Here is a 15,461-nt window from a genome sequence, read left to right as displayed (position 1 = left end):
GTCAAGGGCTATACAAATGCATTTAATAATTAGCCAGGGCATCCAGTACTACGCTTTGGGCAGGTAACTACAAGTTCACTTTGCCCAGCAAGAAACAGTAAACAAAACAAACAAACAAAAATTGAGAGAATGGCATACAGTTTCTAGCTTCAAAAATCCAGGTTATGGGCACCTCAGCCCCTCACCATTTTATGGTGGGCAAACTACTTGCTAAATCATTTTTAGCGCTCGGCTGACAGCACATGCACATTCCATTCCAAACGCTGAAAACTTTGCTGGGGAGGGGGAGGAAGAGACAGTCAACAACTGAATCAGGCTGAGTCGAGTTCAGAAGAAAAAGGCAATTCAACCATCAGTATTAACACACTATTATCTGAGCATCTTTCTATTACAACTTCAATCTCAGAGCAATGAACGGATTTGAGAAGGAAATCACACTATTAGTGGGAAGGAAGGCTAAACAAACGTTGCTTCATCAGTGTTTAACACTAAAAAAACTTGTTTGCCATATGAAAACAGTTTATGCAAATGCTTAAGAACAATTCATTCCTACATACACGTGTGTTTGGGGAAGGAAAAAAGGAAAATTCAGTGCTCACCTCCAAACTTCCTTCAGCCAATTTCAGCCAAATTCAACTGCAGATCAGTTATCACAAAAATATTTATTTCTATACATTCCATGAAAATGGACAGCTGGGTGGAGGACAGATCTTTTTGGAGCCCCCGCCAAGATAAAAGGACTGTGGATCAAGTTCCCCCCTCATTACACATCCACACACAAGCATTAACAGGCAAAGAAAAAACCCCCAGGAAAGCGAGTAACCCACTGCAAGCCAGACTCGGATAAGAGAGACCAAGAGAGAACTGTGAAAAATGCTAAGCCAGGCTGTTTGCCTTGTCGCTGCAACGTTTGCAAGAACACAGCAAAAACAGCTTTCTTATGGTTTTGCACTTGACATCTCCCTGACATCTTCCCCTGCAACACTGCTAGCTATTCCCCGCTTCCAGCTGCTCTGCAAATTCATCAGAAAATTGAAGTCATACATTACATGCAATTAACTATGCAATACAGCTGTCTATTTTATAAACAAACATTTGCCTGATATTTATCAATGGAGCCTGGAAGTCCACGTTAAGTAGGTTAACCGAAGATCTGGTTCAAGTTTAGATGCATCTTTAATTTCATAGATTTAACATGGTACTGCTGCACAAGAAGGTGACGCAAAAGGTAATTCTCTAAAGAGCTGGCAATACCTACCGTATCATTCTGTAACACATGGATTTCCCCTCCTCATCTTCCAAAACACCAGCAAAAGAAATACATTTCTCCAACAGCGTGGATGGTCACTAGAATATGGCTACACATCACCTGGTGAACACAAACACAGCTCTGGACTGACCCAGAGAAAACACGACCAAGCAAATGCAAAACACAACGATTTGTAAGGAGAAAAGTGTGTGTGTACAGGCAAGAAGACAAAAGTCTTTTTTAAAATAATAGGAAAACTTTTAACTTTTTTATTCTCTATTCCAAAAAGTGGGGAAGGGGTCTGAATTTTTAAAAGGATTTTTAAAAGTTGGGTTTTTTTTAAATCTGTGGCAAAGTGTCATTGATGGACCCAGTTAATTGCTTCAAGTGTTTTAATACTGGAAAATGAAACTGCAGATTTCAAGTCCTCCCATAAACACTACACATCTTTGTGCCAAAAGAAACTAGGAAGCCAAGTAGAATATTTAACATTAGCACTTAGTTTTCGGTGGCTAGTGCAGGCTGCAGGATTCTTCCCAGGTTATGGCATTTCGCAACAGAACAAAGAAAAATGGCAAGCATACATTTGTTTAATTTTAGCCCTTTTCTTAGAATATAAACACTGGTACAGTAATTAACTGCAGATTGGCCTAAACTGCTCTGCGGCCATTCCAGCTTACTAATTAAATATGCTCTCACAGCCATAATAAAAATTCTGGGAAACCTTTGGCTGAAGAACAGGCTTCTCAGGAGGAGAGCGCAAGTCAGGAAAAAGCTTCATTCAGAATGAAAACATTAACAACATTTCTTTCACGTGCTCCAGGTTTTTTTAACTCAGTGACACCAACTGTGCCTTTATTTTTATTTTCTTTTTTGTCTACCCTTCTGTTTATTCCTTTCAGGTGATATTGATTTGCTGGAGAGTTCGCATACCAACCAAATGCACAAACAGCCTGTCCACTGCAAAATATCTTCAGGCATATATATTTTTTTAAACCCAAAGGTAGGATTGACGTTACATGGACTGGCTCACCAAACATTATATTACAACAAACTTGCCTGCTAGAAGAATAAAAATTTTAAAACATGTTGTCCTCTGCTGATACACACAATTTCTACTATATTTCAGGTTTAAGAAAAACACACACATGCAAACTTAAAAGCACGCAGATGTAATTTAAAGCAAAATAAGCACAATCTGGTTCGGCACCTCTGGCTCCCAACTTCTTCCCTTCTCCATGTCTACACAGTTCACGTATGTTCAATATTTCAAAAGGATAGGGGAATATAACGAATAGTCCTCAGAAAGGAGGAAAACAAGGAGAGAAGGGAAACAGAAAATAAAGCCTCCCAGCACACGGTTTCCAGCACTACTGTGCTGAATCAACAGGGAGCAGATTCCCAGATGGCACCCACTGTAAGCACCGCACAAGTCAATGAAGTTATGTCACACGATACCACTCAACTGCATTATCTTATGAGCTCCATGTAAACAAACAGGAGCAGACTCCGAATATTTGTGAGAATACATCATGTTACTGTCTCCATATGTTTAAACATTTTAGTAGAAGGTACATATGGACCACTCTTCCCACCCACTGTCATTCTCTCCCTCCTGTTCCCCATTCCCATACACCGCATCTTTTCAGGCCACTGTCAAACCAATTCAGAAAGGAATAAGGACACATTTTCATTAAAAACGTTTTGTGCTTAGCTGCCATCTGCTTCCTAATCAGCCTCCAAATCCTCACATGCCTTTTCTGTGCTCTTCAGTTTCGCACATTTGGAAGCTGAAAGGTTTCTTCTGTTGTATTATGAAGCACAGTCTATGTGAGCTATTGTTTTTCATGTCAAATTCACCTCTTTTGAAGCACCTGTACACCACACATCTCATAGATGGATCACTCCTAGTTTTGCTATTCCTTTCCCACATAAACAGTTTGCCTAGTTCACTTCTTATGGCCCCAGCAAACACAAAATTGTCTTAGGAAGCTGTAGGTGGACTTTAAAAAAAAAATTTAAAATTAAAAATATCACAGAGGTTATGGCAGATGAGGGATCCTGAACTTTCAAGCAGGTTTTCAAGACTGTAATTTAAATTGGGTTTCTGCAGGCTCACAGTGGCCTAGTGACTAAGGCAGCAGACCTCAAAACTTAGTCACCAGCACAAAGAATAGAAAATCAAAAACTTTTCTTTACACCAACAGACAGGCAAAGCAAGTGTGTCTCTTTCAAGGTGTACAACAGGAACAGCTTTTCTGGTTCTCACACCAGCCACTGAGTAAGACACAGACAGCTTCCATAAACATTTCTAGCAGTCAAAACCGCCAGAAAAAAAAAAAAAGCGCCATAATCTTACTTGTATGCCTGGACGCTCAGTTTTTATCTTTTCCATCTCTACCTGCGCCCCAAAGCACAACCACCGATGCAAACAACTTCACTACTCTCCTTTTATCTCGAGGGACCTGCAAGCCAAGCGAAGTACAGCTGGCATGTCATGTGCCAGAGAAAAGTAGGTGCAAGTCAGATGCCGGAGTGCCAGACCCAACACCGCCACAGCTCCAAAGGGAGCGGACTAGGGAGGCTGCTGCCGTGGGGCATTCCAAGGTAAAGGAATGTGCGCTACACAGAAACCAGGGCAGCAAAACTGGCAGAGAAGCCACTGAAGCTTCACCCTGAATCTTAAATAAAAAATTAAAGTTACAGGTTCTTTGTGGTTTGTTCTGTTACAGAAATGTCATTGGATTATTCTACATCAAACACAGCATATCCTTCCCTCTCTCCTCTCTATGCTGTTCCTGTACAAGTTATATCGAAGGAAGCAGGGGGTTCTTCCTTTGTTTGTGAGCAAAAAGAAAAAAAACCAACTTCCACTCAATGGCAAAACTAAACAGAAGCCAGGCTACTTGAAGTACTGACTGTTCCCACACAACATTTACCCACCAACTCAGTATCTCTCAGCGCAAAACCTAAACAAGGACAAAAGAGATTTACTACACACTCTTTCACAGATGCAGACCAAAGAAAAAGGCATAAAGAAACCCTGAGTGATAAGACATTTTCAGTTTAACATTACTGTGACGCAAAAGGAGAATGTCAGGGTTAAATTAGATACTACACTAGAAAAATATTCCCCGGAAAATAACACAGGTCTCCTATCTCTACTGGTAGGAGAATGCAGATTTAAACACTCAGAAGTCCTTGCTTCTATTCTTTTTCATGTCCTGTGTAATTTTGTATTGCAAGAGTCCTCTCTAGATCAGGAGTTCATTGCCCAAGCGTCCAAGCAATCTAGCAGGATAGGCAGAAAGCTTCTGAACAACTGCACTTGTTTTCCCTCAGAACAGGAGTGCTTTTGAGGGGTTTATTGTTGTTGTGGGGCTTGTTTGTTTGTTCTTATGAATGGCTGGCAAATTTAAAGTCTTATTCCTCGAAGTTAGTAGCTTATCACAACAGATTAAATAGGTCCAACTTTCTCGCTTTATTTTGCTTAGAACTTGATTATTTCTTTATATTCTCTGCATCCTAAGATACTCTAAACATACATTCTTCTTCCACAGCGTAACGCTCTTAACGAGCCTTTCAAGGCTCATTTCCAATACTTGCTTTCTTCTTCACAGCCTCTCATGAAAGAAAGATGAAAGCACATAGGAAAATAAAAACACTACCTACACCCTTGCCTTAAAAGCATTGCCACCACAGTATAACTATGACCTCATCTTATTTAAAGAGATCTCATCTCATGTGCATTTGGGATCCAAATTATTTTAACATTCCCCTAGAAGTCAACAAGCTTGCTATTTTTGCCTACTCCAAATAGAGCACAAAACGGAAAGCACGTAAGTTGTTATATCTCATTAAGTAACACTCTAGTTACATCCATTCAAAGCACTGAAGGCAATAAGTTTGAAGAGGAATCACCTGGACCATCCTCTGTGGAAAACAGAGTTACAGTTTTAGTGAAGACATAAATTGGGCCTACAGAAACCTAACTACTCATGGCAACACATGGTAAAAGAGCAGCACAGCCAACACCCTCACCTTGGACAAAAATCACAATGCCCCCTTGTAACAGGTTGAGGGATTTTGGACTAGCTGACCTCCAGAAGTCCCTTCAAACCCAAACTATTATATTATTTTCTTCTCTAAGAACAAACTTTATTTCCTGTGTCCTACAAGGTACTTCAATTTCAGCTCTAATTGAACATGCAGGCTTCACAAGCAACTGATGAGCCACGTTAGAAAAAAAAAAGCATCCCAAAATGAAGGTAACCTGAACACAGCCCTGTTCCCATGTTCTCTCACACTCCAGTGTTTCCTATAGTTAGAGCAGCTCTAGACAAGACTGCAAGTGGAATTTAGGAACTGTTCCTCCCAGTGACGGCTGCTTGTAATTAAGCTCTGCTGATACCACAGGGTTCAGCTTTCGTAAAGTTACAGGATGAACTCAAAAAGCCTGCCATGTAATCATGTTATTTGAGTAAACTATGTATTTGTTTACTCTATTTTTAAAAAGTGAGAAGAGATCAGGTTTTGTTTTTGCAAATACTTGCTATCAGAAAGACATAAACCCCGTCATACCAGAGAAGAACAAAACCAGCAAGGATAATTTCACCGCGAGTCAAGATACCCATTGACTCTTTGACACCATAGACTGTACTGGAAAAAAAAAAAAACTATTTCAGGAAAACAGTTCTTAGGTACAGAATTTACCATTACAGAAATTTCTGAAGGTGCATGCCAAGGGAAGCAAAGAACAAAGTCAAAGCAAGTCCAGTTCACAGTTCTAGCTCGGCAATGACTCCGGCACATGTAACATCACTCCAGCAAGGAGAAGTAGATGGCATCTGACAGCCACCTCCTGCCAAACTCCTCCAGGGATGTAAAACTGCTTCCAGTTTTGCTATAATGGCTTTAATTCGACACTTACTTTTCATCTTTTCCATGGAGAAGTAACCCAGAAAGTTTGTGGGGTTTGTTGTGGGGTTTTTGTTTTGTTGGTCATGGTTTTGTTTGGGGGTTTGTTTAGATGTTCAGTTTGTATTTTGTTTCTTTGTTTTTTAATACTTTTTTTTTTTTAAAATCAAGTGAGATGATCCTTTACCGGTTAGAGAGGAATCTGTTTGTGTGGTATCTGGATAACTCGTTACGTGGACTACGCACGACTAAAATAAAAGTTTAAGTTGCTAAACAGCTTAAAATAAACTCACGGAATTAAACCTTTACTTTAGAAATAGGTAACAAAACCACAAAATCTACTCAAATCTTACTTTTCTGGCAGTGGTTGGTGGTCCAGCAGCGGTAGTTGTACTCATTGTTAATAGAAGTCTTCTCACACAACGGCTTCTCTTCCATTGTTCCTGGACACAGGTCTCCACATTCCTTTGGAGGTTTATTCCCAACGATGTAGTTATTGGACACGGCATCTAGGATGAGAGACCAGTCCACTGTGGAGAGGTAACACAGGTCAGAGTTCTTCTCAATCCGTATGGCCCCACGGGTTATGTTCCTCAGGTTGTGAAGCCCAATCTCTTTAAGATTTGTCATTTCAAAGATAACCAAGGCATAGTTGTAGAAGAGGTTCCTCCCACGAATGACTGTGAGGTTGGGGAAGAGATCGCTGAGGCTTTCCAAGCCGGCCACACGGAACAGCAGCAAATAGTCAGTGATGACAGTCAGCTTTGGGAAGCGAAAATTGCGGTAATCCTCTGCTTTAGAGATGAGCAGAATTTGAAGGAAACCCTCGATTACCGTACAGTTCTCCAGACGTTTCAGCTCATGGATATCATTGCGAATGTCAACGTTTGGCCCGCAAACTGAAAATGTAAAAGGAGAAAGTGAAGTTAGTAAATATGACATTTTTAAGCCTTTCGAAATCAGAATGCAAGCAGGAGGTTCTGCTGGCCGTAACATTTTAAACTTCTTAATTACGTCGCAATTTCAAAATAGGAAATGAGTACTTGACTTACACTTACATTGCATATTCATCTCATTTAACCTATCACTATAAACACTACCAGGAGCAGCACAGAGATGCAAGCTATCTGTATTATGCAGCAGACAGATAAAAGTCATTTTATTATTGCTACTGAAAAGAGCTACATTAGACTGAGGAACATAAACATAAACCGAATGCATTTGCACACTCCACTTCAAATTACACCATGGCATGTGTGACCAGACCAGGGCTTCAGCCATATGTCTTCAACCAAGTCAGGTAATATAGAGAGTGACCCACTGGGCCTTACGTTACTGATTTAACCCCCAAGCTCCCTAAGATACATGCACATAAAGAGGAACACTTTCCAGAAAACTACAACTTATTTCTCAAATCTCTTTCTTCCCAGGGTCACAAGCCAAACCAGCCCCAGTTCTTAAATGCTCGTGTCGCAACAGATCAGCAACAGAACCAAATCCTCAGAAAACTGCTCAGCTCTGCCCGAACTGCGAGTGGGACGAAAAGAAAGCGCTTGGACTTGCAGCTAATGCACTGAATTCCTGTTTGTATGCTCCAGTGAAACAAGTTTCACTGATTTTTGGCACCAAGATACAAAAGTTTGAGTTCTAAGAAACACAGGATAAACTTATTTACAAGAACACAAGCATCACAGTGAGGAATTTCCCTTGAAAACAGTGGGCTGAACTTAGTGTGCTCTCAAGAAAACAATGACCAAAAGGATTATTCCTTAATAAATCTATATATTAGCTCTTTCCACATTAGACACATACCACAATAAAAATTGTAAAGGGGCTGCAAGAAAAGTCTACTAATAATGTAATAACTAGACACATAAAATGCACTTTGATGTAAAACAAAGAACTACAAGTGCTGAGAGTCATTCTTGGAAACCCTCAGAGCTGGTCTTCTGTGGAAAACATGGAAAAAAGATTCCCTGGGATAGCAAGTTACTTGTAAGTAACCAAAGTAAAATGTCAATTTATTTAAGCAACCCAAAACTTAAATAAACCCCGAGCAATTCAATTTTGTGGAAAGGTTCTCTTTTTATGCATGCAAGGCTTAATTATTTTAACAACTTCTTTTCCTCAGACAATATAAAGGTCTAAACAAACACTGGAGCCAAAAAACTTGAATTCTAACCCAGACAAATTGTCCAGAGATTCAGAAATTGTGCTGACAATAGAATGCAGTCCTTCCATCCCACAACACTTATCTACGGCTAATAACTTAAGCTAACAAAGGATCCAGAACATGAGCATGCTAAAACCACAGCAACTCTAATACCCAACAAGGACTTAGAGATTTTTAAGTCTTTAAAAGATTAAAGGACTTTCTTGTTAGAGAGACAATATTAAAAAAACAAACAAACAAACACACACACACACACAACACACAACACCACCACAACAGGGTGAGATCTTCGTAAAAAACCAGATGTTTTCTACAAAAACTATTACCTAATCTTCCTTCTGTAAAGATCCAAGCTGAAAACAGAGGCTATTAAAATGTGACTTGCTGCACTAGAAGCAGTTATGGACAAGAAAGTTAATTCCCTATACCTTTAAAGACAAACCAAAAGAAAACCAACACCAAAACTAGTGTGCCAACTGCAACATTTGGCCATCATGGCCAGTGAAGACACAAAACGCCGGTTTGTGTATCTACTGACTACAGAACAAGGGCATTTGACTGCCTGGAACACATGTCGAGGCTTTAACTTCAGGAAAACACTGAAACAGGTGACCAGGTTGGTACTGCCCAGCTTCAGAAGCCAGATGGGACAGAGGGGATGTTAAAGAACGCCAAGATAGCAGATTCTGATAAGAGATGTACTGGTCACGTGCACAGAAGCGTGGCCTTCCCTCCTGAATCTGTAGGAAAGACAACTTCAACCCAGACTAAATTCTTTTAACAAGCCGGTACCCAAGTCTTGCTCTCAACTTCTGAAGGTTTCTTCTGCCAGACCCATCTCTCCACCCACCCTCAGGAACAGTGCCCCTGCCCAAAGCACAGCTCCACAGTAACATATTTACACAGCAACTTTGGGCTTCTTTTAAAAAAAGGCAAGTTAGAACATACAATGTTTTTCCAATTAAACTATTTTGGTTTCTGCCTCTACCTGCCGGCAGGACAAGGTGAACAGCATGGTTCCTGTTATGGCAAAGCAAAACCAGCAAAATTTATTTTACTGCCATAAAATTTTAGAAAGCCTTACTGCTCCAAGCCCTTTATTTTGTTAAAGAAATAAAACTTGCACTTGCACTGACATTTTGTAGGCACAGTTCCAGAGTGATGGGTTTAAAAACAGCTGAGTTACAATACCCTAAAGAACAATTTGTAAGAAAAATGGCAGCAACTGTTAACTAAAGCATTATATATCTGTTCATGTGTCTATTCCAGCGCTGGGCTTTAAAAAGTCATATGGCTTTTAGCTTTATGTTTGTTTCAGCTTGAAAGTTACTTAATTTTAGATACTTAATGCTTTTATAAATCAATGATGTTTCTAGAACTATATGGCAAAAGTATGCACTCACTTGCCGCAATTATGAAACATCACGCCCTTCATACAGAGAAGGAGAAACTCCAGTGGGCTCTAATGTTAGAAATGGATTACAGATGAGCGTGCTGTTGACGTTTTTAAAGACTTACTGGTTCATGAAGTGAGTTATTTTTTTGCAGAACTTCATGCGTATAATGAGAACTGCAGAGACCCAAACATGAAACAGGACAAGTATCTTGGTCCACACTGACATATGGAAAAAAACTGTTCCAATTAAAGCAGATGGAATATTTTTTTAAAGAGATTTCTGTTTAAGTTCACATTGTTCACAAAAATTAATTATACCACAATGCATCATCTTTTTCTCACGTTTTTCTCACTGTCCTGAAAAGGATTACATGAAAAAACAAATTAATCAGAGCTCAAAGGCAACTACAATTTCCATTTGGCTGTGCTGTGTTTTCTTGGGATCCCATTTTAGAGAAAGCTTATATGGACTCGCAGTATAAACTGGTCTGTCAGACAGAATGAAGTGCACACGAAATGCTCTTTAGAGCATTTAACAGTTTTTGATATTCCAGCTTATAAAGCTTATTTAATATGACTAGTATAACTTACCTTTGTTTCATGTTCACTGAAACTGGAAATTAACTATCATGCATTTATTTTGCTCACTAAGAGAAACAAAAATGCAACATTTGTTTATCACCCTGCCCCAACAGTTCTGGGTCCTGGGTAGATTATGAACACCCAGGATAATTACCAGCCAAATTCATGCTGCTTTCATTCAGTTGCTTACAAATTTCCAAGCATTTTCCTAAACTACCTATCATTTCTTGGGCTTATTCTAAACTAAGCACCTTATTCTAAGTGAGAAACTGAGTTCTTTAAAGAACCACTGGGCACACACAGATCAGGCAGGATAAAGCAAGGCTGTGTGTGACAGAGTACAGTGACCCAGTAGCTGCTTCTTGACCTTAACTGTGATTTGCTAATGCTCATTTTGATCATAAAAAGCATTTTGATATGGAGAAGAGCCTTGACACCTCGAGAAACACCTGCTACTTGATCATCATCTATCATCAAATAATCATTTACCGTACGCAGCAGGTCTTTATTCTTTTTATATATCCACTAGTTATTTCAGGTCACTAGCTGCTCCTAAAAGGACTTGGCTGCTGCCCTTCAGTGTTTCGAAGGAACTGTTCTCTTTGAAAAATGGCATGCTACAAACACAAATCGGCAGAAAGCCTGCTGTTCAACATTCAAGCTATAATACAACTCCTGCTTGCTATGGCATGTCCTAGCTGTACGTATATTCATAGCAGTTAATTCATTATCAGTACTATAGCGTTAGAGGGCAGGATTGACAGTTCACACAGTCACTGTTTCTAATAAGAATTCATTTTTACAAGGAACCATTTCATCGTGGTGTAGCTCTTGCTTCCAAATTTCATATTCCTCCCAGTTACTCCATTTAGAAGTTCTAAAGAAACACAACTGGTTTGGCTTTTCTTGAAAAATCCCACACACTTTAAGTCTTGCCTTTGGCCCTTGACATTTTGGGGTAACATTAAAAGGTCATGCTACACTGAATGGTCTCAGTACCCTCTCAACAAGTCAGAAGTTAAAGATGGAGAAACCATCGCTATCTGCCTCTCTCAAGACCAGAAAGTCTTGGACAAGGCAGCTCGAGCCACAAGTCAATCCAGCACAACCCCTTCTCAGCTCTAGGTAAGGCTTTTTCAACCAGATTTTCCCGAGCAACAGACACTTGCTCCGCCTGTGCACTCATCTGCATTGCTGCAGTGAGGATCGGGACAGACCGCTTGACATTAATGTCTAACCAGCAATCTCGAAATCAACTCTGTTCACCTTTCTCCTGGTTTGGACACTCATGGCGCCTTCCCAAAGCCAGTTATGATTTCTCTTTGTTTCCCCTCTCCTGACTTCAGTGAAAATAATTTCCTTTACTTCAGAGTAGAGACACAAAGCTTTATCTTAGATGAAGAATCTGGATAGCTTTAGCTTCTCCCTTTAAAATAAAAAGTATCCCCTTACACTGGTTGCTGAAAGAAGGTGCAGAAATGGTAATTCTTTATTGTCTTCCTGCCCAGGGGTTAAAACAGCCATTCTAAGGACAAAGCCTGTGATCCATGAGGTTCTAAAGGGTTCTATTAACAAAGAGCATGAGGTTACTCACCTTCCCATCTACCCTGAAATTCTGTACAGTAGTAACAAGTACAGTATGTTACCATCAGCGCTGCACGATTTCATCACACAAAAAAGGGACTACGAGGCTTAATACAAAAAACAATTGTGGCTAGTTCTACTTTTAGAGAGCAGGTTGCTCACATCACCGCAAGAAAACTCTCTTGCTTTGCCAATAATGGCTTTTTCTGAGCACATCCCACCCCGATGAGAAGTCTGCTTTCCAGACAGCTCAGAGCCGATGTCACTGAATACGGTGATGCTGCTCCCTCCCAAACTCCTCTGATGAAACAGCCTGGACCGCGTATCCCCCGGTAACATCAGCTCAGAGCCCCGGGTCTTCCGGGAGATCAGCACATCTTCTGAACAGTGTTGTTATTTATTCCCAACAGAGCCACTTCCCTGTCATCATGTGTCTTTTCATTTTAATCTGTGTCAGGTCCTTATTAAAAAAAAAAAAAGGGTCTAGAGCAGCTACTGAATGTGGCTGCAGTCCAGCAGCGCTCATCCAGATCCATCACGTGTGCCGTGCTTTTTAAGGCATCTCCAGAGTCACCATCCCTCTCATAACAACAAAGAACATGTTTATTGCATTGGGTGGATTTAGATCTACATAATATATAATGGTCTGCATATTGACAGGTTTGCTTTATGCTGGATCAACTCAGAGGGGTTGTCTGGCACACTGGAAAAAAAAATGGCTCAAAAAAATGCCTTGCAGACACTTCAAGGTTAAAGAACTTTGGCTTATGACAGCAACCTAATCTCCCATGTTACCTGAAAAATGGGTTTGAATCAGGTTAAGAAAAAGGAACTAAATATATGATTAAGCCCATCAGCAGAATTCAAAGGACCCTCTTTTCTACATGAATACAATTGTTCAGAAGAAAAGCAGAAGGATGTGTGGAAACAGATAGGTAATAGTCTGAAAGTGTTACGCCCATACAGATTATAAACAGGGAAAAGTAAAACCTGACCTTAACCTCATTCTTACTGTTAAGTATTATGCTTTTTTTAAGAAAACCATCAGGACTGTCACACAGCCCTGAAGAAGAGAAATCTTTCAGTGTTCTCATTCCATCATCATTGAACAGAGAGGTACTGCAGCCCATGGTCTGGTCACAAGCCGAGTTTGTTCCTGTAGTTCCACTACAAGTCTTGGAAAGCTAAGGTAGAAAGACTGAGAAGGAACAGATTAGCAACCGCAATTTCCCTTTGAGCCCATGAAAAGTTTCAGCATAGTTGGCACCATCACTAGATGCAGAGAAAAAAAAATTACTACAGAAGTCTAAGGATTCTTTAATTGCATACTATGCAAAGGAGAAATTAAATGTGGAGTTCACAGAAATCAGTTGTTGGAGAGATTGCTTATGACACTTTACATTAACACAGGATTCCACCACCCACTGAGCTCTTGGTTTTGCCTTCATAGTGACACTATGAATGGAATATATATTTTAGTGTCTTTAATGTACTTACACAACCTCCCACAAAATTTCTGTAGTCTCTAAGCTCACCTATCCTGCATGTGTCACATCAATCACTAGATCTCTTCCCAGGGAAGCCAGCTTCTGTATTACCTCTTGGGATGTCAGAACCGGTAACAGGCAGGAAACTACATCTACACGACTTGATTCAAGCTGTCTCCCTAACCACTGAACTACTCCTCTTCATCAAATACGCTACATAAACTGCTTTACATTTACCAAGATTTTCTGAAGTTACATCTCTCTGCATGGGAGGGTGGAGAGAAGAGATAAAAGGCACCCCACAATCCATAAAATATCAACCATTTTAGGTTAAGCAAGTCCATAATTGAATTTCAACTGCTGCAGTTCTAGCACTAGCACAACACTGTCATCGTTGGTTTGCAGAACATGAAAGGGAATAGGCAAACCCAAACAAAGAACAACTGTTTCTATTTGAATCCAAGTCTGGAGAACATTCTTGTTTACACATCTAAGGCCTGGGAAGAGGGCTTGGGGTTTTTCTTCATTTAATTAAAAGTTTAGCTTTGGAGGACAAAGCTAGACCACTGTGATCTTCTAAACACTCAAGGGACTGAAGATTATATTGCAATGTAGCTTGACATTTCTGACAAATATAGTCTATCACCATTAATTTACCTTCTGTCACTCATCACTCCTAACAACCTCTTACAGATATGGAAGGAAGAAGTGGTGTCACAAGAGGCCAATCAAATTTGGCCCAAACACCTGAAAAGTGACTGGAGTTCTCTCCTCCACGCGTTTTCTTTGCCTCCCATAGCCTTTAGAAAAATACACACATCCTACTTTAATTTTCTCTTTTACCACTCCACTAACTATATATTGCCAATCCAAGGGCCAGTATTACCAAGCTGACCAGAACAAAACATTCACAAAAATAACACACAGAAGGGTTACAACCCACATCACAAACTCAAACTGGCTGTGCCTTTTTGCTCTTGCAATTTCAGCTGTCATTGGCTCAAGATATCTCTGGCATTGCTGCTTTCCATGAACTTCCTCCAACTTCCCCATAAGTTTACACAAAAAAATTTTCAGAATAAATCACATTTCCGTCCCTCATCTCACTTGCTTTCTCTCTGCCAACATTCTACTTTGAATGTCAACAGGAACAGCAGCTTAGCAAAAAGGGAGCCAACAAAATGAACAGGATCCCTTTAATAATATTGATTGATGCCTTTTCTACACAGCTCACCACAGCAAGTGGGTCCAGATTTAGCCCAGCTCACGTGAAAGCACCCTCATGACAAAGTCATCCCCAAATTAATCCTCTCACCAACACCGAACTGACCCACATCTGTTACCTCCTTCCCCACTGCTGCAATAGCATAACATGAGCCAGCGGCTCAGTTGCCGTAGATTACTGCTCATCCTCATGTGTACGCAGGGCAAAAACAGAGGAAGGTACTGCAGAGCCACTAACATCCAAGTGGCCAAGCTTGCATGATCACCCCAGAACCCCTGGCTATCAAACCAAGTAAAAATAGCACCAAACTTTTCCCTCTGACCTGCAGTGCCCAGGTTATGGACAACCAAAGAGTAAGAAAAAAGGACAAAAAGCTAACAGAAAGATCAAACCTACAGTAAACTCTTCACCCATTAACGCCCAGTATGTGTCAAACGTTGAGAAAGTCATTGTTTGAGCTTATGGTTAGAGCTGAAGGCTTGGACCTCTGGCCAGATGTTCCCATGTATTTACAAGGAATGGAAAGGCTATGTGAAGCACCAGCTGAATGCATCCCTGGAACAGAACCATAAACGATGCTGCAACACTTCAGTTACACTGTAGTTTACCAGCTTAGGAGAAAACTGTCAACATCAAAGAGAGAAAAGATGCAGAAGAAAGCAAGTAATGCTGAAATCACTGAAGATGAGCTCCATCTTCACAGGAAGAAAGACAGACCTCAAATGTATGCACTCTTTCCTACCCTGCAGAATCACTTTCCTGACAGCACCAGAAAATAGGAGCAATGCCATTCTATACAAAATACCTAACACAGAAGTAAGTAGGTGGTATGTTGTGATCAATAACTA

General features: G+C 40.3%; 1 protein-coding gene across 4 annotated transcripts in view; it reads right to left on the bottom strand.

The window, feature by feature from the left end:
- Positions 1 to 15,461, bottom strand: part of IGF1R (insulin like growth factor 1 receptor) — a 171,468-nt gene that overhangs the window by 135,506 nt on the left and 20,501 nt on the right. For all 4 annotated transcript variants that reach the window (XM_065847013.2, XM_065847014.2, XM_065847015.2 and 1 more), the window contains exon 2: positions 6,520 to 7,065. In XM_065847013.2, the coding sequence (XP_065703085.1) occupies positions 6,520 to 7,065 (546 nt within the window). The remainder of the gene's footprint in view (positions 1 to 6,519; positions 7,066 to 15,461) is intronic.

Source organism: Patagioenas fasciata, chromosome 12 (genome assembly GCF_037038585.1).
Source record: "Patagioenas fasciata isolate bPatFas1 chromosome 12, bPatFas1.hap1, whole genome shotgun sequence".
In the NCBI taxonomy this organism is placed as follows: domain Eukaryota; kingdom Metazoa; phylum Chordata; class Aves; order Columbiformes; family Columbidae; genus Patagioenas; species Patagioenas fasciata.
The sequence above is the reverse complement of the archived record's forward strand: the minus strand, read 5'-3'. Positions and strand labels throughout refer to the sequence as shown.